The sequence below is a fragment of the Peromyscus californicus genome, unplaced genomic scaffold (genome assembly GCF_007827085.1).
Source record: "Peromyscus californicus insignis strain IS unplaced genomic scaffold, ASM782708v3 Scaffold_13__1_contigs__length_99412109, whole genome shotgun sequence".
In the NCBI taxonomy this organism is placed as follows: Eukaryota; Metazoa; Chordata; class Mammalia; order Rodentia; family Cricetidae; genus Peromyscus; species Peromyscus californicus.
In genome coordinates this window covers 23,212,678-23,234,373 of record NW_026294424.1, presented here as the reverse complement: position 1 = coordinate 23,234,373, position 21,696 = coordinate 23,212,678, and the positions used below count along the sequence as shown (strand labels likewise).

At 43.1% G+C, this 21,696-nt stretch overlaps 1 protein-coding gene across 5 annotated transcripts in view; it reads left to right on the top strand.

The window, feature by feature from the left end:
* The window catches only part of Pus10 (pseudouridine synthase 10), an 81,301-nt gene that overhangs the window by 32,467 nt on the left and 27,138 nt on the right, over positions 1 to 21,696 (top strand). For 3 of the 5 annotated variants that reach the window (XM_052734673.1, XM_052734671.1, XM_052734672.1), the window contains 7 exons: positions 6,249 to 6,283; positions 10,668 to 10,779; positions 13,833 to 13,894; positions 14,364 to 14,409; positions 16,459 to 16,523; positions 19,381 to 19,466; positions 20,299 to 20,424. In XM_052734673.1, coding sequence (XP_052590633.1) covers positions 6,249 to 6,283; positions 10,668 to 10,779; positions 13,833 to 13,894; positions 14,364 to 14,409; positions 16,459 to 16,523; positions 19,381 to 19,466; positions 20,299 to 20,424 — 532 coding nt within the window. The other 2 variants (XM_052734674.1, XM_052734675.1) reach the window with 2 other exon arrangements.

Sequence of the window (21,696 nt, the reverse complement as noted above, 5' to 3'; positions counted from 1 at the left end):
GAACCGATGCAGAGGTCATGGAGGGGTGCTGCTTACTAGCTTGCTCCTCATGGTTTGGTCACTGAGTTTTGTAAGGGTGCTGGTGTTCCGGCACCAAATTCAAAGGGAAAATATATTTGCACGTCCCAGTCACAGCTCTTGGCAATAGATGTTCCCTGCTTCACTAATGTTATTTTTTTTTAAAGATTTATTTATTATATATACAGTGTTCTGCCTGCATGTGTGCCTGCAGGACAGAAGAGGGCACCAGATCTCATTACAGATGGTTGTGAGTCACCATGTGGTTGCTGGGAATTGAACTCAGGACCTCTGGAAGAGCAGCTAGTGCTCTTAACCTCTGAGCCATCTCTCCAGCCCTCACTATTAACTCGAGAATTAGCTGAGTTCAGTTGCTGCGTTATAGCTCGTGAATGGTTTTCTTCCCAGGTGCTCAGGTCGCCCTCCCTCCTCTTCTCCCACCCTACTCTTGGAGTTTCCTGCAGGGGTTATTTCCAGTCGAGTCTCTTAGAGCTAAGCAAACAGCAGTTTGGGACGGACAGTGTAGAAACAGCCGTCGTGGGAACTGGGTTAGTGGACCTGTGACCTGATTTGTCCCTGCAGGCTTGTTCTGTCTGTGCTGACCTGTCCTTGCTTTGTCCTAAAAAGACAGGTAAGCCTTTAACACCCTCGGTCTTTATTGCCAGCATAGTGGGGACCTAGAGTAGAGAAAGTCTTAGTGCCTTGTTTCCCTCAGAGAAAAGTAGCAGTTCTCTCTGTCTCTGTCTCTCTGCGGGGGTGGGGCAGGGTGCTGAACCATAGATTAGCGCCTGCAGTGTCTCACTGAACCTGGAGCTCACTCCTTAGCCCAGGGGTCCTCTTGTCCCTGTTTCTCCAGGGCTGGAATTATGTGTCCATGCTGCCATGCCTAGCTTTTTATATAGGTGCTGGGATCCAAACTCGGGCAAGCATGTCAGCGACTGAGCTGTTTCTCCATCCCCGCTGGGGGCCTTGAGGGATGAGACAGGCTCTCTCTTTGTAGCCTTGAGTGACCTGAACTCACAGAAAGGTATTAGCCTCAGCCTCCCAAGTGCTGGGGTTAAAGGTGTGCATCCTCATCCTGGCTCCTCTGGTGGGTTTTAAGCATGGCTGACTTAACACTGTTCTCCAGAAGCAGCTCCTAGGCTTTAGTCTGTTACAGTTGCTTCTTCCAGGTCTGTTGTCAGAGGCACTGGGGAAAGAAGAGCATAGGACTGCAGTTAGGGTGGCAGTGGAGGCAAGGGGAAGGTGGTACAGGACTTCCTTCTCAGCCGACTGGGTGGGGCCGAGCAGTGCTTCCCAGTCCTTTACCTTCTGTCTGCCTTCCATGCTGGAGATACAAGGTGAGGAGTGACCGTTGATGGGACAGATGATGAAGGTTATACCAGGCTTGGGGTGGGGAAGTGAGTGAGGAAGTGGGGAAGGGAATCTTGGGTGGGGAAGAGGGAGGGTTTTTCTTATTAAAGTGTTTATAACTGACCACTTTAGGGGCAAGAAAATCTGTGTGTGTGTGTGTGTGTGTGTGTGTGTGTGTGTGTGTGTGTGTGTGTGTGTGTGTGAAATAGTTGTGAGCAGGAGGTATATTTAATGCCTCTAGCTGCCCCCACAACTGTTATCATTCCCCACTGGGAGGAGTGTATATTTGTATTGAGTTGAAGAGCTGCATGTGATTCAGGCTTTAGGGTCTCAATGACATTGGTTGTATTTAGAAACACCCAGATGCCTGCTAGTGTGGAAGTCCTGCTAGTGTGGAAGTCCTGTGAGTCTGTGCCTTCCTTACCTGTTTAATTGTTTTTTTTAGTGTGTGTGAATGTTTTGCATGTATGTGTGTGTCTGCACCCTGTGCATGCAGTGCCCACACCAGCCAGAAGAGGACGTTGGACTCCTGGAACTGAAGTTACAGAGGGTTGTGAGCTGCCGTGTGGGTGCTGGGAACTGATCCAGGGTCCTCTGGACGTGCAGCCCCATTCCTTACTTGGTGAACTCACCTCTTCTGCTTAGTCCTCAGCAGATGTACTGGAAACGTTATTCCTTGCGTGATCACTGGTTTATTGCCAATCGTCTTCATTTTGCTCAATTCCCATCTTCCTCCTTGGTTCTCAATCACACTGAGCATTCCTGGAGACAGATATGATTGTGCCACGCATGGGATTCTTTTAAATTTGCCTTAGTGTGAAATCATACTGTGTCCCTGTGTGGGAACAGTGGTCCTGTGAGCTGAGCACTGTGTCTTCCTTTGCTTTCCTGGCCACACAGCCTTAGCCACATTAGAGCTCCCAGAGCCTGTTATTAGCACCCTCTTGGCTTTGTACCTAGAATACACCATTTGGAGTGCACTTTCCCCATTGGTTACCCCAGTGCTTCTAGTAACCAGTTCCTCCAAACTCAGGTGTAGGACAGAGGGTCCTTTACCTGCCCCCTCAAATACAACCCATTAATGTTATTAATTACTGTGTTACTGTGCTTCCTGACGTCTTTCTACCTCTCCCGCTTTTATTTTATGTGTTTGCTCATGGACGGAGACTTGTCTCTCCTCCTGCATGTCAGTGAGGTACCCCAGTAATAAAACGTTGAATACTTTTACCTTATGGTTAAGGTACCAAGGGCCAAAGACAATAAGTTACCTTGCAAGTGATTTGCGATGTTCAGAGCTATAGTGCCTACCTTATGTACAGATGTTTGTTCTTACTCTAACAGGAATTACAGACCCAGATATCTCTAAGAATGAAAAAGTAGGCTGGTCATGCTCTATTCATTTTTTCTGGGATGCATGACTTTCTTTTTTAGAATATTTTATATTTTTTTTTGACAATTTCATACGTGTATGCAGTATATCTTGATCACACCCAAGCCAGACCTCCCCTCCCGCTCCTCCAGACCCCTGGAACTTAGGACTTTCTTGTGCTAAATTTCCCCACGTGTGATCCATGCTTTGGTACAAGTAATTCTTTACCTTCTTCTTACACTACCACTTAAAGAAAGCGATAGTGTGAAAATGGTTATAACTTGATGAGTTATGAAAGACTCAAGGATCGAGTGTACCTTTTGTACATCTTTGTGAGATGCTGCATGTGTGTAAATGTGGCAGTTCTTATGTTATGGTTTGTCTGTGGGTCCGTGTTGATTTGACACTCAAAACATTCCGACGTTTCCAACTTCATTTGTCTTCATTACTTGTCTCATTGCTGGGACAGAATGACTGGCGAAAGCGACCTAACAGAGGGAGGGGTGGCTGCTTTGGCTCAGAGTCTGGGGAGACGCATGGCCCTGGAGATGGGGGAGCGGGCGCAGCGGGCACACAGGCGGTCATGCTGTGTCCACAGTCAGTGTTCACAGTCAGTGTTCAGCTCTCGCTCTCCTTTCTGTGTAGTCTGGATTCCAGCCGTGGACCGCCTGGCAGCATTTAGGCTGTGTTACCAGAGAACACAACATCTCAGCAAACAGTTAGTCAACTTCCCTAGTTAGGATTTGCCTAGCTAGAATTCTCAGAGAAAGTTAAACTGAGTCTAGGATTAAATTGTGTGGCTCCTGAATTTTCAGGAGGTGACACAACACCTCTGGTATCAAATTTGATTAAGCTTGATAGCTTTAATGACATTTGTTTCTGTTGGGCAGAAGAGTTTAATTATTTACTCTAGACAATGGGTTTTTAACTGACTAAAGAATAGTGTTTATTAAAGTTACCTTGGAGATCTGAAAGGGAGAGGTGTGCCTCTTTTTCCTACGCAGAAACAGGTCTAGGGCATCATTAGCATGTGGTAAAAATGGAATAACTGAGCAGTACTGACTTCTTTGGGATTCAGCCTTTTATCTCCTCTGTGGCATTAGTTTTATCTAACCTGCAGCATGCTTGAACAGGGAGCCTGCAGAGGGTAGGAAGGGAAACTGTTAGCAAGTCTCAGGTGCCAAGGACTTCTGATTAATTTTGTACTACACATGGCTATCTGGTTTCCCTTGGCAACCTTCAGTTTTCTGCTGCTCCGTAATCATAGTTAGACAGGATACTTTGTACACTGATGACATCATGTGGAAGTAGCTCAAAAGAAGAGACAAAAAAGTCACTGACAAGTACAGAGGAGCCAGGCATAGTAGTGTACAACTCTAATCCCAACACTTTGGAGGCAGAAGCAGGGAGATCCCTTGAGTTTAAGGCCAGCCTGGTCTATGTGGTGAGTTCCAGACCAGCTAGGGCTACACAGTGAAAGCCTGTGTCAAAGCAACAACGAAAGTTCCGAGGAGTCTGAGATTGTGTCAGAAAGAAAGTTTTCCATAGCTCAGATTGGACCAATGAGAGAGATTTCAGAATTACCATGGCAGTTTGGGGGTGTGAAGGAATGGATCAAATCCTGCAAACTTTTAAGGGGGACATCTGAATTGTATTACTTGTTAACTGTAGGTGAGATTTCAAGGTAACAACAATCGCTCCTTGTTGTTTTCGTTTGAGTTTGGCATTCTTAGTGTGGCCACTACTGCTTTCGTAACTGTGTTAAGTATGTCAGGAACCCTACTTTGTTATATATATACGACTTCACAAATCCTCACAATATATCTGCAGGACAAATACTAATATTCAATATACAGACATAAGATTATTGATCTCTTGTATTATAAAGAAGGGTAGGACAGCATTCTCTAGGACGTTTCAACTTCAGGAAATCATTGTTATTTCTCTAATCTTGAAGTCCTGTCAGTCTCAATAATAGCATTTGTTTTGGAACAGTGTCCTAAGCAATGCCCCTTTGTCATAACCCTTAGTCATCCCGAAGTTTAAACTCCGACACTCTTAGTTCGTTCTCTCACTTTATCTGTTAGAGCCATGCCCGTCCACTGGGGAAAAGGCTTGAGTCAGTGGAGGACAGGAAGGAGTCTCCTAGTGCAGAAGGTGGTACTGGAGAGGCAGCAGATCCAGCAACTGCTGAGGCATGCCGAGCACTTCTCCTAACTAGGGAGTACTTTGTGGTACTTGGCTTAAGTTGGGACACGTAATGTTTCTGAGTGGTCCTGAGGTTTAGGAGTCTCTAGTGTCCTGCTAGGAAGAACAGGCCTCTGCATGTGTGTCACAGGGTATAACTGCTTGAAGAGGATGTGAGTGCTAATGGTTGGCCGTTTTTGTAACACATAAGAGCAGAGACTGTGGGTATTAGTGATCTACATGTGTTCTTGTTGTGTTCACAAAATGTCATGCTGCGGCAGGACAGGCATTCCTTGTTTATAAGCTGGAGGAGGGTCATGGAAAACTGAGAGGTCTTTGTGTCACACATTACAATGCAAAGCAGTTTGCATTATTATCATTTACTCCTCATAACAGGAATGTATCTCCATTTTAGGAATTTTGCAATTAGAAAAAGAATTTTTAAAAGGTTTTATATAAGTGTTTGCCTATATGTATACATGTGCATACCTGTTGGCCACGGAGGTCAGAAGAGGACCCTGGGTCCCTTGGAACTAGAGTAAATGTGGTTGTGAGCCGCTGTGTGAGTGCTGGGAACCAGACTTGGGTCCCCTGTAAGAGCAGCCCATGTTCGTAATCCCTGAGCCGTCTCTTCAGCCCCCAACTCTTTGCAAGTTTTAATTATTTTTTTCCCAGAATATTTTCTCTAACATAGGATTTTTAAGTGCATGAAAAAGATAAAAGAAATGTCAACCACATTAGATTCTATAGTGATTACCATTACTGTATTTGCTTTATTATATATCTACTCTTCATTTACCCGTTCTCCGGTCTGTTTAGCTTCCCTTGTGTTTCAGAGAGAGTTGCAGGTAGAAGTGCTGCATTTAGTTCCTGACCATACACGCATGAATATGATGAGTCAGTGTTATTAAAAATAAAACCCAGACCATTCAAATCTGTGTGTTAGAAGCTGTGTGGGTACTGAGTCTCTTTGGGTTGTTTGTTTTTGAGACAGGGTCTTATGTAGTGGAGGCTGGCCTCAAACTTGTTATACAGCCAGGGCTAGCCTTAAACTCCTAATCTTCCAGCCTCTGCCTCCCATTTGCTGAGTTTGGTGGTATATACCACAAGGCCTTGCTGCTTTGAATTCCTAGACCACAGCAGGTTAGCCTTGCAAACTGAGATCTTGCGTGAGGTCATTGCCTTCAAGACTGACTCCTCTTCTCATAAGAGGAGTTTGATTAACAGATTATTTAAGCACTTTGATAATGGCATTGGAACTTCATTTTACTGAATACTTTTCCTCTTTTCTTCTTTCTGGATGTGACTAAATTGTCTACAGCATGCTGCATGGTTGCTGGTGAAACAGGAAATGGGGTAAGTAGGGAGTTTTTACCATTATTTAAATATAAGCTACCTGAGTCTTAAAGTACTTTTACTATTGTTACCTCCTGTATTAGAGTAAATTCGGCAGCTAGAAAAATTGGCACAGTAAATGCTTTCATTATGTACCATGTTGCTTACATACACAGCAGCCTTTTAAGAGGGACTTGTTCAATGTGATTGTAGATATGTATTTACAAGCATTAGGCATGTATTGAAAGTAGTTATTAATAAATTTTAGACTTAGACTTGAAGCTAAATTAATAAAACTAGATGATAAGCCACGAAAAGTAAAATTCTGGTTAAATCTGAGTAATAATGAATTTACAGGTAACACCCGGAAAACAGAAATTAGTAATCAATCCCTTATCTGAAACTCTTAGAAGACAAATAAGGTTTTGGAATTTAGATCTTTGGATTTTAGGAATGTAATATGATGTTAAATCTTATATATAATGTACACCTTTTTAGGGTGGTACTGTGTAATTAAATGAACTATTTCTGTAGTGAAGAAAATACATAAAATTCGGTAAACAGCCTCACATGTTCAAATCAAGTGCATTTAAAAAAATGTTGAATCTTCAGAGTTTTTGGTTTTGTTTGATTTTTAAAACTAAGCATTCTGTGCCTTGAAAAGGGGCCGTGGATTATAGGAGGTTCCTGTGTACTTTGGTGAGAAAAACCAGGAGAAAACATAGCTTTCTGCATTAGAAGCTCATCTGTGGTTCTGAGATTTATAGAAAAAAATTAACATTGTTTGTTTGTTTTGTGTATTATGTCCACATCTTCCCTCTTCAAAAGAGAAATAACCACATATTTATCCAAGGTTGCAGGCTTAGTGAAGTTTTAGTCCCTAAGTTTCAAACCTTTAAGACTTAGGTCTGACAAATTTTGATCTATTTTTAGAAAAAGAATGCCATCATGAGAACATGCCATTTTGTAAATGCTTTTCCTTGGCATGCACATTGCTTGTGAGTTACTGCTTTCATTCCACATCTAAGGGTTCTGTACCAAGCTGTTTCTTTGACTAGAACTTGATTCAGATAGGAGTCCTGGGACAGACAAGCACAGGCTGCTTCCTCCAGGGTCCTCAGCTCACTGTGGGTGAGAAGAGCACTAAGAATTCCCATTAAGGGATTGACTTAGGGAATTTCGCTCAGAATAGTTGCTAGGGTGTTGTGGTTGGCTTCTCTTTAGACTGCTGGCTGTCTAGAGTGAGATCGACTGCAGCGGATAGGAAGTGCGGTTAGGGAGGGTCACAGAAGGCCAGATTTGCTTCAGGAGCACTATCCTTCTAAAGGACAATCAGATACGGGCCAAGGACCTTTGTGGAGACATGTATCCAAAATTATACTAGAAAAGTTATTAGCCACATTCAAATTTCATGATTAAAACTCTTAACTTTTTTTTTTTCTTTTTGGTTTTGGTTTTTACTGAGTCAGGGTTTCTCGGTGTAGCCTTGGCTATCCTCGAACTCACTCTGTAGACCAGGCTGGCCTCAAACTCACAGAGATTTGCCTGCCTCTGCCTCCTAAGTGGTGGGAGGCACCCAGAAAAAAATCTTAAAAAAAAAAACCTTAGCATCTTAAACATTATACTTTTGGCCGTATGTATGAATAAGCATTTCAAGCTGTCGATTAAGCCTTTGCTCTGGTTTTTTAATCTGGAGGAGAAAAGTGCCTGCCCTTGGAAGATTTTTAGCAAGATTACCAATTTTGAAATTCTTCATATAAACCAGTTTTCTTTTCTGTGTGTGTATGTTTGTTTGTTTCAAGGTATAGTTCTGCCTGGCCTGGAACTCAGAGATCCCCCTGCCTCTGTTGGAATTAAAGGCATGGCAGATTTTTTAATGTATAATGAACAATGTTTTAGCAGGATTGACTTTTGCTGTAGCTCTTCAGATTCTCAGATCTATAAACAATTTTAAAACAGTTTATTTTTCTGTTTCTACTTTTTATCCTTTAAACTATATTTTCTTAGGACTGGAGAGATGGCTCAATAGTTAAGAACACTTGCTGCTCCTCTTCCAGAGGATCCAAGTTTGATTCCCAGCACCCACAGAACAGTTCACAATCATCTGTGACTCTAGTTTTTCTGGCCTGCATGGGCACCAGGCACTCATATGGTGTACATACATATGTACAGGCAAAACATTTACACACATAAATAAAAATTGTTTAATGTATTTTCTTTTTAAAAAAGATTTATTATTTATGTATAGGCCAGAAGAAGGCATCAGATCCCCTGGAATTAGAGCTGCAGGCAGTTGTGAGCACCCTAATATAGATGCTCAGAACTGAACTTGAATCCTCTGCAAGAGCAGTGGACACTCTTAACCACATTCTCAAAGACATGCTCTCATATCTTAGTTACATACCTTCAACTTGGATGTGAGTTTATGCAAATGTAATTAAACTGTTGACACAATATCAAAACAGTCTTTTAAAGCATCTGAATGTGGGCTCGAGAGTTGACTCAGTGGTTAAGAACACTTGTTGTTCTTGCAGGGGACCTGGGTTCAAGTCTCAGTACTCACATGGAGGCTTACAACCATAATAGCTCCAGCCCCAGGGCATCTGGCACCCTCTTCTGACCTTGGGCAACAGGCATGCACATGGTGCACAGACACACAGTTTTTGTTTGTTTGTTTTGTATTTTGGTACAGGGTCTTTCCATGTAGTACTGGTTATCCTACAACTGGAGATGTAGACCAAGCTGGCCTTGAACTCAGGGCCTCTGCTTCCTGAGTGTTAGGATTAGAGTCCTGTGTTTCCATACCTGGTGACACACAGTTTTGTAGTTTCCAAGCAAAACACCAATACACATAAAGTAAATAAACGTGTGTGTGTGTGTGTGTGTGTGTGTGTGTGTGTGTGTGTGTGTGTGTGGGTGGTTTCTGATATTCAGAGGAGTAGAAACAGTTGATGAAACCTAGTGTTTGAATAAACTCTTGACTGTAGACAAGTGACTTGCTATTCTGTCAAATAAAAGATTTATCTGGGTATTTCATTGTTAAACTGTAACCCCAAAGCACTTTAACTATAACCAAAGTTATGGTCTCAACTGGATATAGAATGAGTGGATAACTTTTTAATTTGCATTTTTAGAGGAACAGTGTGTGTGTGTGTGTGTGTGTGTGTGTGTGTGTGTATATGTATGTATGTATATAATCTATATATCATATACTTTTATTTTCTCCTGCATGGGGTTACTTATTAGTTTATGGACAACTTAGCAGAGGCTATACCAGAACAGTAGTTTTTATATTTTTTCTCCCAGATCAATTAATTTTAACCATTAGCTAAAAGACTTTTTGTATCTTGCCTGCAGTTAGTAGGTTCTGTTGGTCTTGGAGAATTAAATTATAAGGGATAGCATTTGTAGGTAGTAACTCTATCAGCAAAGATTGGACATTAGAAGGAATGACCCAGAGTCTGTCACGATGGTGCACTCCTTTATCCCAGCGCTCGGGAGGCAGAGGCTGGCCTGCAAATGAGTTCCAGGACAGCAGGGCTGCGCAGAAACCTGTCTCAGAAAAACAACAACAACAAACGAGCCAAGGGTGATTTGTGACTGCACTCCGCCTGTCTCTTGCTATGATCTGTCCTGTGGTCAGCCATTGGAGTGCTGCGTATGTTAACCACTTGAATGATACGGGCTTGTTAGTTGGTAGTAACTAACATCTTGGGGGTTCTCAACCAAGGAGAACGGTTTTAGTAATATATGCTAAAGCTGTGCTGTGTATTTCCTCAGCTCCTTCCTGTTACAATGGTAAGCTACGAGTTCTCATAATGGGCATTTATCAAACCAAGATATTGGCTCATGAGTAGATTTAGGGGAATGTGAGATTTTTATTTAACAAATATTACACTGGTAAACATTTTAGAATGTAGATACTCCAGGATTTAGTGTTTCTTCTTAAGCAGTAAGGAGGGGAGAGTACAGCTTTTACTTCATTTCCCGTAAGTCAGCCCCATTTTCAGCAGGGGGGGATTGCAGACATTTGTAACATGAGTCTAGCTGTTGCAGTAGGGTAGTTTTGAATTTCCAAGCAACAAACATTCATCTTTTTTGACCTTTCTAGAATGTATGAATCTTGGAATCTGATGATTCCAACTCAGGAAAATAAATTAATGTGCTTTTATTTGAATCTTCAAAAGTGGGCTCACATGCCACTAAAAACATTAATTCTTTGCTCTCTAGAGTATAGGCCTGAGGTGAGGAATTTTGCGTGCTTTGTTTGATCTTCTTTCTGCTGTATAAAATGGTGCCTGACATAGAGTAGGCACTCATTATTCTACGATAACTGCATGCATCCTTTTCTTTAACATGAACAATGAAGTTTTTCATGTTGTGAATCAATTCTTATGTTATTCAGAAAGCAGAGTCTGTCTATGGGAAGAAACGATGTGGTTCAGCTGAAAGAAGCCTTCAAATGGATAACTCACCCCCTGTTCTCAGAGGAACTTGGAGTTCCCATTGATGGGAAGGTATCAGACATCGGCTTTGTTGATCTCTGGGTTCCTGGGCTCACCCTGTTACTGCAGAGACTTGGTTAGCCAAAAGCATCTCCCCTTTATATAACTCAATGACGGATCTCCTCAGGTTTTGGGTTTGTTTTTTGTTTTTTGTTTTTTTTCATTGTTTGTTTTTTGAGACAGGGTTTCTCTTTGTAGCCTTGGCTGTCCTGGAACTCAAAGATCCGCCTGCCTCTGCCTCCCGAGTGCTGGGATTAAAGGTGTGCACCACTGTGCCCTCCTAAGGTTTTAAATGCTCATTTAGTTCTGTCTAAATTGATGTTAAAGCCTCTTGTTTGTTTTTACTCTTTGTGATCCAAGACACTTAAGACGATAACAAATAATGTGAACACATTGACCTTAAAAGCCCAGAAGTAAATCTTCCCCTGAAATTTTTTGTAGTTTAGCTGAAAGGACAGATTTACTGATGCAAAGTAATGTATTAAAAACTGAGCAAGGAACTCGGGAGGCAGAGCCAGGCGGATCTCTGTGAGTTCGAGGCCAGCCTGGACTACCAAGTGAGTTCCAGGAAAAGGCGCAAAGCTACACAGAGAAACCCTGTCTCGAAAAAAAACAAAAAAAACCCAAAGAAACAAAAAACTGAGCAAGGAGCCAGCGAGCTGACGCGGTGGGTAATGGGGCTTGCTGGGAAGCCTCATGGCCTCAGTTCAATCCTTGCCTCCACTTGGTGAAAGGAAAGAACCAATTACCACAGGTTGCCCTCTGAACCACACACACACACACACACACACACACACACACACACACACACACACACACGTTTTTTTTTTTGTTTGTTTGTTTTTTAAAGCTAAGCAAGTATCAAATCAGCTCCAGACTAATCTTGGTTTTCTGTGGCTCTCTTGCTTTCAAATGTACAGACAGTAGGTATTCAGCCCAGTGGAAGGGGCTTGTTCTTAAGTTCCTGTTTCTCGGTGGAGGCTGCCTTTGAAGCTAGGACACCTGGCCGCTTTTCCATTCTAGAGAAGATCTGGCCTCAGTTGTGCGAATGGGTTGAAATCAGGGGGCAGCTCAGCAGCCAGCCGCCCTGTGCGAAAACAGGGCCGGTTCCAGCTCATCTGAAATCAGACTTCAGCTCATTGCTCATTTCACTAGAAGGAAGTTTCCTGAATATTAGATCTACCCTACTCAAGTACAATTCCAGCACTGCCCTCTAAAAACCAGTTAGGTTTTTAAAACCATTCTAAAGTACATACTCCATCTCATAGTAAAAATAATCCATTTCAGGTTTTTGGCTTTTTGAGACAGGGTCTCATAGCTCAGGCTGGCTTTGAACTTACTATGTAGTTGAGAACTCCTGACCTTTTACCTCCCCCTCTCAAGTGCTACGACTGAATACTGAAAGAATAAAGAGTGAAAATACCTCACAGATGGTCTGAAAAGAAGATGAAGTCATGAAAGTACTTTGGAAATTAGAGAAGTCATTAATATGCGCTGTTCTTACCTCCAATTTCAGTTTTGAAGCCGATAATTTTAAAGTTTGCATACTGAGTCAGGGAAAAGGAAGTGAGAGACGAAAGATCTAGTAATGTTTGGGTAGGCTCCAGCCGGTGTCCTGGAGTGGACAGCACTTGGTTCGTCTTATTTTTATCATGTGCATTAGGATAAGGAGCAAAACAGAAGCCATTTGTTATTGTAATTCTAGAGACGGTAATCGGCTTGGTAAAGGATCTAGTGAGCTCAGGGTATGAGAAGGCAGTTGGTATGTGGCATTTACAGCTTTTTCTTCAGTAGCACATCTTGACTATTCTCTGCGAGATAAGATGTATATAACACGAAATTATTCAAGTACGGAAGTGCTTATTGTGGCAATTCTTTAATAATAGGAATGTTTTCTATAACTTACTGTCTCACAGATCAACAGGACAGCTTTTCAGTATAGCTAACAGATGGCTAGTGAGAGCCATACCCGTGGCTTGTGGTTCCACCCCGGGGGGAGAGGGGGGTTGGAAAATTATCTTGTGTTTGATTAGTTTATAATTTGGAAGCATCACTCTGAAGAAACAAAACTTAAGAGCACTTTTTTAAAAGTCAGATGTGAATACTTTGGGAATAAGCTTGAAGGCTGGGGAGGTGGCTCGGGTGGTGTTTGCCACAGACCTTTGGACCTGAGTGAGGGTTGCCAGCACCGTGTAAAAGCCAAGCAGGGGCCGATCTCTGGGGCGTTGTGGCCTGCCAGCCTAGGCTAATTGGTGAGGGACAGTCACAGTGAGATCGCATCTCAGAAAATAAGATGGTGAGGGACTGAAAAAGATACCCGATGTTGACCTCTAGCCTCGTATACACACCCACATGCACACACAGACGTGCGCGTGCGCGCACACGCAGGCTTCATCCAGAGTTCTTACAGATTTGAACAGAGTGTTTTGTCAGTAACGCACGGAAGTTCTCTGGGAGTGTTAGTTATCTCTATCCAGCTCCCTGAGCTCGCATTCATCTTCATTCTGATGTATGCATTTGCCCAACACAAGTTGATTTAAAAACTTAGTTTAAGCCGGGCGGTGGTGGCGCACGCCTTTAATCCCAGCACTCGGGAGGCAGAGCCAGGCGGATCTCTGTGAGTTCGAGGCCAGCCTGGGCTACCAAGTGAGTTCCAGGAGAGGCGCAAAGCTACACAGAGAAACCCTGTCTCGAAAAACCAAAAAAAAAAAAAAAAAAAAAAAAAAAAAAAAAAAAAACTTAGTTTAAGGGAGGGACATTTGGGGAGGTTTGGATGGAGAAAGAGAAAAGAAAAATGTTGGGATTATATTATAATCTCAAAAACAAAGCAAAACAACACAACAAAACCAGGTTTGGCAGTCCTGTTGGTGACGGGTTTAGAAGTTAAAACAGAAGTAAAGCGCCTCCCTTCCAAGCGGCCTGCAGACAGGCAGGCGGGGGCGCCAGTGTTTCTGGTCCTGGTAGCTGTTCTGAGCCAGCCTTTGGGAGTTAACTTATTTCCATTCATAAGTTGTTAGCTGTTATTTTCCTTTTGTTCATTTGAAAACTGTTCTTTATAATTTTAGAGCTTGTTTGAAGTGAGTGTGGTCTTTGCTCATCCAGAAACAGCTGAGGATTGCCACTTCCTGTAAGTTGCCCCGTAAAACAGTGTCAATTATGTAAGATGGTAGTACTTTTCTTTTTCATGAAGATAGTATTATTTTTCTTTCTCATGAATATTTAGAACTTGTCATGCCTTAGATTTAAATGTGACCTCTCATAGAAGATTCCTCATGGAAACTAATATAGTTCACAAATGTACACACACATATATAATATGTAAATTTAAGTATATAAAATGTATTTGAATTGTGTCAACCTAATATAAACTCATTAAACATTCTTCTTTTTTTGTTTGTTTGGTTTTTGTTTTTGTTTTTTTTTTAGACAGGGCCTCACTATTTAGCCCTGGCTGTCCTGGAACTCACTATATAGACCAGGCTGGCCTTGAACTCACAGAGATCCACTTGCTTCTGCCTCCCAGTTGTTGGGATTAAAGGCGTGCACCACCAACCATGCCCGGCTAAACTTTTATCTTAACTTGAATTTTATTTCAGAGGTGAAGTTTGCCCAGATTGTTTCAAACCAGCCAAAAACAAACAGGTAAGGATTTTTACTTCTTAAAATTACCAATAAAATAAATATGCATTGGATAAGATGTGATATGGTAACATGGATAATATGCATGTGATAAGAACTGGTCTTTAAATATTTCCATTTGGTTAATATACTTTTGTCTTATGTATTTATTTTATTCCTTTGGGTTTTCTGAGATAGCCTCACTCAGGATCACCTGGAACTCACTGTGTAAACCAGTTTGTCCTGGAACTTGTAGCCATCCAAGGGCCTCTTTGTAGGACTCCAGTCCTGCCACACATTGCCCAGCCTCGGGTGTTCTGTGACACCACGCAGCAGGGCTCCCTGACCCCGTAACCTTGCATCTTCTGTCCCTACAGAAACAGTACCATGTGGGTGTGCTGCCGCCAGCTCGGCTGCCAGCTCAGGACGGCCCACAGTCGTCTCAGCTTGTGTGCTGACCCTGGGCAAACGGCCGTTGGCAGCTCCTTCAAGGAGCTGAGTGCTGTTTCGATTAAGGTTTACCTCCTTCCGATGAATTAGGATCTTCACAAGATGGAACCTCCAGTGGAGGGGCTTTCCCTCAAGATACCTTTCCTGTTGGCGCAGTGCTGGGCAGGCGGCTTCTCTTGTCTCTTTAATAATCACAGCTGCTCTCTCAGCCCATTGTTCTGTCTTGAAATCTCCTCTGCTGAACTGCTTACTCCATTCCGTTTAAGTTCAACTGTACTGAAAGTCTTACATGGGAAGAATGAAGCCAGATTCTTGGCCAAGATGTGCCCTGAATGGCCCCTCTCCAGTTCCTGAGGGAAGTGTTGTTCCATTCTGACACCTCAGGAGCCAGCCCAGTGCCTCCTACATTTTCCTCAGCATTCTTGTTGTTTAAGCTTCCTTGAAAATGGATCATTGGTGATGCCCAGATCTCGGGGACCCCTGTGTAAAAGCAAAGAGCCTTAATTTTCAAACTCAGAGCTTTGACTCTGTCTGTCCGAGGCAGCGGTGAAAGAGAGAGCCCAGAGCCCAGGCAGGGTGGGAGGTTTTATCATAGCAGAGGTTGGGGTGGGGGATTTCCAGGGTTCAGGACTCTGATTGGCTGACATTTGTCTAGGGTATAGGGAATGTTTGGAATGTCAGGTATTTCCTCTTAGATGCCGGCCCCACTGGGTGGGGTCAGTTTATGACTTTTCCTGGGTCTAGGTGTTGCCTGTCAGAAGCTGTGTCTGGGCCTCTAAGCCTGTCATGGCAGCTGTGTGGTCAAGCTGTTTTGGTCCCTTCCAACATCATTAAGCTCTGCTTAGAGCATTCAAGAGCTTCTCTAACCCGAAGTCCAAACTCTTCCACATTCTTCCCACAAATCAGTGCCAAAGGCTTAAGAACTACATGATCAGGTTCATCACACAACAGTGGCTGAAGCATATCTAATTATCCTTTATCAATAAAAACTTGGAGTCAGATATTTGGGGTAAGAACCTGAATGATCAGAGAAGCAGCAGAGAAGTGACCAGTGACCTCCTCGCGCTCTCCCTCCTCAATCTAAAAGGGCCAACAATCTTTCTAAGCCCCACCCTACTACTTCCTGTGTCTCTCTATATGTCCTTGGTCCTCCAAAACCTCTATGGCTAATTTTGGTCAGCTAGTAGCTAGCTCCACCCTCTCATTCAAATCAAACTTTATTGACAGTATCGGGAGTGTCAAAGTGTGATCAAAACATCCCACAAGTGGCCCTAATACTGCCTTAGTTATTTTTCCTATTGCTGTGGTAAAATACTTTGACAAAAGATTTTGGTGCACAGTACTGAACAAAATGGAGAAAGTGAGCTGGACACAAATAACCATTTCTCCTTTCTTCCTGGTGCCGTGATCTGCCGGGGCTGTTTTTATTAAGGACATAGAGAGAAGAAAGGGCCTTGAGAGGCCTGCCAGAAACAGACCAACATGAGCATTTAAGTTTGACTTACGTTCTTGGGACTATGAAGTATTTCTTGATTTTAAATATGTAGGGTGATATAATTCCTCAGATTATTTGTGTTTCAGCTCTTGTCTAGATAAAATGTCTTTTCGTTTCACCCTATATAGTCAGTGTTCACCAGAATGGCGGTTTTGAAAGCTTTGAATAAGATAAAAGAAGACAATTTCCTCGAGTAAGTATAGAAATAAGAAAGTGTTGTATAACTTTAGAAACAATGGGAATACTGTAGGCACTCTGGATTACCTCAGACAAGCCTGGCTATCACCCGGGCTGTGCACGTCTTAGTCCTCCTCATGGCCCATGAGGACCTGATGTGTGGCAGTACTCAGTAAATGTTTATCAGATTAACAGTGTGAGTCAAGTCTGACCTCCTCATCTTACTGAAGAGGAGGCCAGAGTGTGACTCGGTGCTCAGTACCTACCTGGCAGAGTTGAGGCCTGAGTTCAGTCACTGGGACCAAAGCCTAAGCCTTTGAATTTGAGAGGATATTGATTTCCAAAAAAGGAGTTGCCTCGCCTGGGTTTTCAGCTGAGTAATTTAGTGGCCCATGGGCTGAGAGCTGTTCCTGTTACTTCCCAAATCTGGTACTTTCTAGTGTGGCCATCTCTAAAAGAGGAGAGGAAGCTCAGGAGTGTCCTCGCTCGCCCAGAAAGAGCACTGGCCGGAGAGTTAGGACTTCTTCTAACTTCTTCTTTGGGCATCAGTGCCCATTTCTAAAATATAAATTGTCAAAATATGTAGAAATACAATAAATTTTATATTTTAATTATCAGTATTTTTTTTAAAAAAACCTAATTATTGTAATTTTCCTTCTAGAAGATCCTTGAATAGATATCAAGCAATGACATCATGATGAGGGTTTCTTATCATTTATGAACTAAAAAAAATGAGTCTCAGGATGAAAATATTTTCATTAAACTTTAAAGAGTAAAGAGTACTTTATCTAGGGGCTGGAGAGATGGATCAGGTCCAGTTCTGGCACCCAGGCAGCTGCTCACAGCCGTCTAGAACCCTAGTCCAGGGGATCTGACACCCTCTTCTGGCCTCTGCAGACACTAGGCAGGCTCATGATGCACAGACAAAACATTCATACACATAAAGTTAAAAAGAATACTTTATATAAATACCAGTTCTTGGGTTTCAAAATGATTTTATTTTTAAAGAATCTTAGGAAATTATAGAAAAATTCCAAGCCACCTGTTTGGGGTTAAATCAGAATTTAATTGTTTACAGGTAGCCTCCAGTTCATGGCTTTGGAAATTCCTACATGAAGGACAGAGGGGAAGTTGTTCCTCCCTGTCCCTGTCCTCAGATTGAAGTCCATTAGCTAAGAGAATGGCATCCCAACTTCACACTTTTCTCTGGCTCCATGTCATAGTAGAAATGAGAAGGAAGAAAGGGCGACACAACAGTAGTGGAGGACTCCCCACAGGTAGGGCAGGTCCCCACAAGTGGGAGCAGTTACCCACGACAGAACAGCTTTACCCCATCAGTTAAGGCTCATGCAAGGCAGCAGCATGTGACCACAGAGGAAAATGGCCGGCGAGCCTGGAGGGGCTTCTGCTTTGTATACGTGGGTTTTTCCCTACATCTGAAGACTGTTAGAAATTATCTCTGGGGAAGATAAGGTCTCCTGACTGAAGAGCAGCATCAAAGCCCCAATTTACTTAGTGCCACTGCTATGTGTTACAAGTGGTTCTCCGGGGCTGGAGTATCGGTTCACTGGTTAAAAATCACTTGTTGCAAAGGACCTAGGTTTGATTCCCAGCACCCATATGGCGGTTTGTTGCCTTCTTGGGCACCAGGCACACATCTGGTGCACAGATGTACATGCAGGCAAAATAGTTATACACATAATAAAAATAAATCTTTGTTTGATTTTGCTTGTTTGGTTTTTGAGACAGGGTTTCTCTGTGTAGCCCTGGCTGTCCTGGAACTCGCTGTTTAGACCAGGCTGGCCTCGAACTCACAGAGATCTGCCTGTCTCTGCCTCCTGGGTGCTGGGATTAAAGAGGTGTACCACACTTCCCTGCATAATAAAATAAATCTTAGAGGGAGGAAGGGGGAGGGGAGAGAGGGGGGAGGGATGGTACTTTACAGCTGATATGGTAGCTTATGCCTGTAATCCGAGACCTCAGGAGGCTGAGGCAAATGGATTGTGGCCAGACTTCAACATAGTGAGTTCCAGACCAACTTGGGATACAGGGTGAGACCCTATCTCAAAATAATCAGAACATAGGGACTGGAAGATGACTCAGTGATTAAGAGCATTGGCTGCTCTTTCAGAGGACCTAGGATCAATTCCCAAAATATCCATACACATAAAATAAAAATAAGTAAACCTTTAAAACAAAACAGTAATGTAACATGAATCTTAAAAGGTCTTATTAATAGAAACAAACCTGGAGCCAGGTATTGGGGTGTACACTGAAAGATCAGAGAAACAGAACAAGCCACAACTAACCTCATCTCGCCAACTTCTCAGCTGATCTTGTTTCCTCAAACTGGAAACCTCTGTGTCCTCATCCAAATGGATCTCAGCTGAACTGCTGCTAGAAGCCTAAAAGCTTAACATGCTCTAGTTCCCGGTCCTCACGCCTTATAAACCTTTCTGCTTTCTGCTATCACTTCCTGGGATTAAAAGCGTGTGTCACCATGCCTGACTGTTTCCAGTGTGGCTTTGAACTCACAGAGTTCCAGATGGATCTCTGCCTCCCAAGTGGATAGGATTAAAGGTGTGAGTGCCACCATTTTCTGTCCTCTATGTCTGTCTAGTGGTTGTTCTGTTCTCTGACACCAGATAAATTTATTAGGGTGCACAATATATTGGGGGACACACTGTCACCACACAGTAAAATTTGAAAAGTGGTAAAAGCCTGAAGAATCCTTTTTGCTTTAAAACTTGAAAGGTGGAGAGAGGTATAGTCCTTGGGGCTCAGGTTCTGAGTTGCTTGGACAGTGCTGACTCATCTGTTCTATGACGCATGTCTCAAATATTAGTGTCCATCAAGTGTATTTTGTTTTGCAGGCAATTCCCTTGTCCTCCAAACTCACCAAAGACCGTGTGCACTGTCCTTGGAATTGAGTGTACTCATGGTGCTGTTTTTGTTGCTGGTAACTATCTCATCTATAGATGCCCTGTCAGCCCCTTCCTGATGGTGTCCGCTGCTCTTCCTCTTGTTCCTACTGAGGGCCAGATGCAGAGAAAACCAGGCAGACCCAGAGTGTCCAGTAACCTGAAACAGACTTCCAAGAGCTAGTGTTCCTATACTCTCCTTGACTAAACACTTGGCTTTATGGAGAGAGAGAGAGAGAGAGAGAGAGAGAGAGACAATGTTGTATCGACTTTCCCAATTGCTATATGACAGGCAGGGTTTTGTTTTGTTTTAAAAGTTACAGTTGCTTCCTAGTGAAAGCTTGAAGGAAATTGCTCTGAATCTTGCCGCCTCCTCAGCCGTGACAGCAGCTCTCTTGTGGTGACTATTCATAAGGCAGTGAGTGAGTCACAATGTGTTAGGGAGTTTCTTGGTTTTTTTAGCTTACTGATTCTTAAACTTTTCACAAATTTAATTTTCTGTAATACATCATCACCAATGTTTATTATATTTGAATTATTATTAGTTATCTGTAGAAACAAGTTTTTTTATGATTGTTGTTATGTTCCACAATATCATGTAACTCTTCCAGTGGTCAAATGATTAATCATTTCACTCACTTGACGCACTGTCTCTGTCTCTAAGGGATCTATTCTGTTGTTGCTTTAAATCTTATTTAATTATCTCCATGTCTGTGTTATGGCTTCCCAAGTTAGACTGTTTCTTAGTTAAAGGCTAGGCCTCATTTTATATCCTAGCATGTAGAGTATCAAATTTACTAGTCACTTCCCTTTTTATCCTAATACATTGATCACAGCATTCAATCCAACTACCTGATATTTCTTTGGCAGGCAGATACAATAAATACTCCAGGAATCTACCACAAACTCCTTGGATAATTGATGGAGAAAGGAAAATGGAATCTTCGGTAGAAGAATTAATTTCAGATCATCTCTTGGCAGTATTCAAAGCAGAGAGTAAGTGTTATGGTGTTCATGTTTTCCGTACATTGTTATTCCCTTGGTGGCTCCAGGAAAGACTCCTCTGTTTAGTCACTCACCCAGCCTGGACTCCGGGCTTCCCTAGAACAGGTGCTGTTGATATGCAGGCTCTGAGGTTCAGGCTAGATTTTAGTCCGGATATTCAAGAGTGTCTGTCCTTTCTCAGTGACTGCTCTCTCCTGGGAAACTCAGAAGCACCGAGTCTGCTTTAGACGAATGCATTGAGTGTGAAGAAGTTCCGATTTTATGTCCAGTGCTTGTTCAGGAGTCGTCAGCTGCCTGCTGCCCTAACCTACGGGGTGATTTGGGAGGAAGTTCATGACTAGAGAAAATAGATCAAGAGCAGCCATTTTTCAGAGGTTTTTATGGAGGGTATTGTGTTTTAATTTCCTATCAATGAGCCATATCTGTGGGATGAGTCAGGTCTGGGAAGGCTTGTTTTCCTTGTCTCAACAGGCCTGGAAGTCAAAGGCAGCTTATAGTCTGTGGTTTGTGTGGAGTATAGAAGAAGAAAAGGTGTACGCCTTGTATTGTAAAGAAAAACTGCAGGCAGTGGGCAATGGCCATCTTTGGAGTGGGCCTTCTAGCCCCACAGAGGTCTTTCGTGGCCCAGCGAGGCACCTTTCTCCCTGGGAAACCCTGAGGGACGTCTGTAAAGTCAAGCAGCCGTCTAGATAAGCGGTGCTGTCCTCCTGATGTCAGGAGGACAGAGAGGCACCAACCACCTCTCCTTCACGAGTTGGGTAGAGGCTGCATGGTGAGCGCCCTTTATTATTTATCTTACTATTTTTACTCGTGTGGTGTTGGGACTTGCGCATGCCTGCAGGCCTCCTCGGATCCCCTGGATCTGGAGTTTAGAGGGTTGTGAGCTGGGCCATGTGAGTGCAAGAGCATTGCACTCTCAACTGCAGACCCCTCTGTCCAGGAATGCCCCCTGTGCACCCCACAGGTGCACACACACATACACATACGTTATATGTGTATATATGTATGTGTGTATATGTATATGTGTATATGTATATGTGTATATATGCATATGTGTGTATGTAGGGGGTGCACATGGGGTGCACGTGTGGGGGTGCACGTGTGGGGGTGCACATGTTTGGTGCACATGTGGGGGTACACATGGGGTGCATGTGTGGGGTACACGTGTTGGGGTGCACATGTGGGTGCACGTGTGGTGTGCCCGTGTGGATGTGCCCATGTGGGTGTGCACGTGTGGGTGCACGTGTGGGCACATGTGGGGGT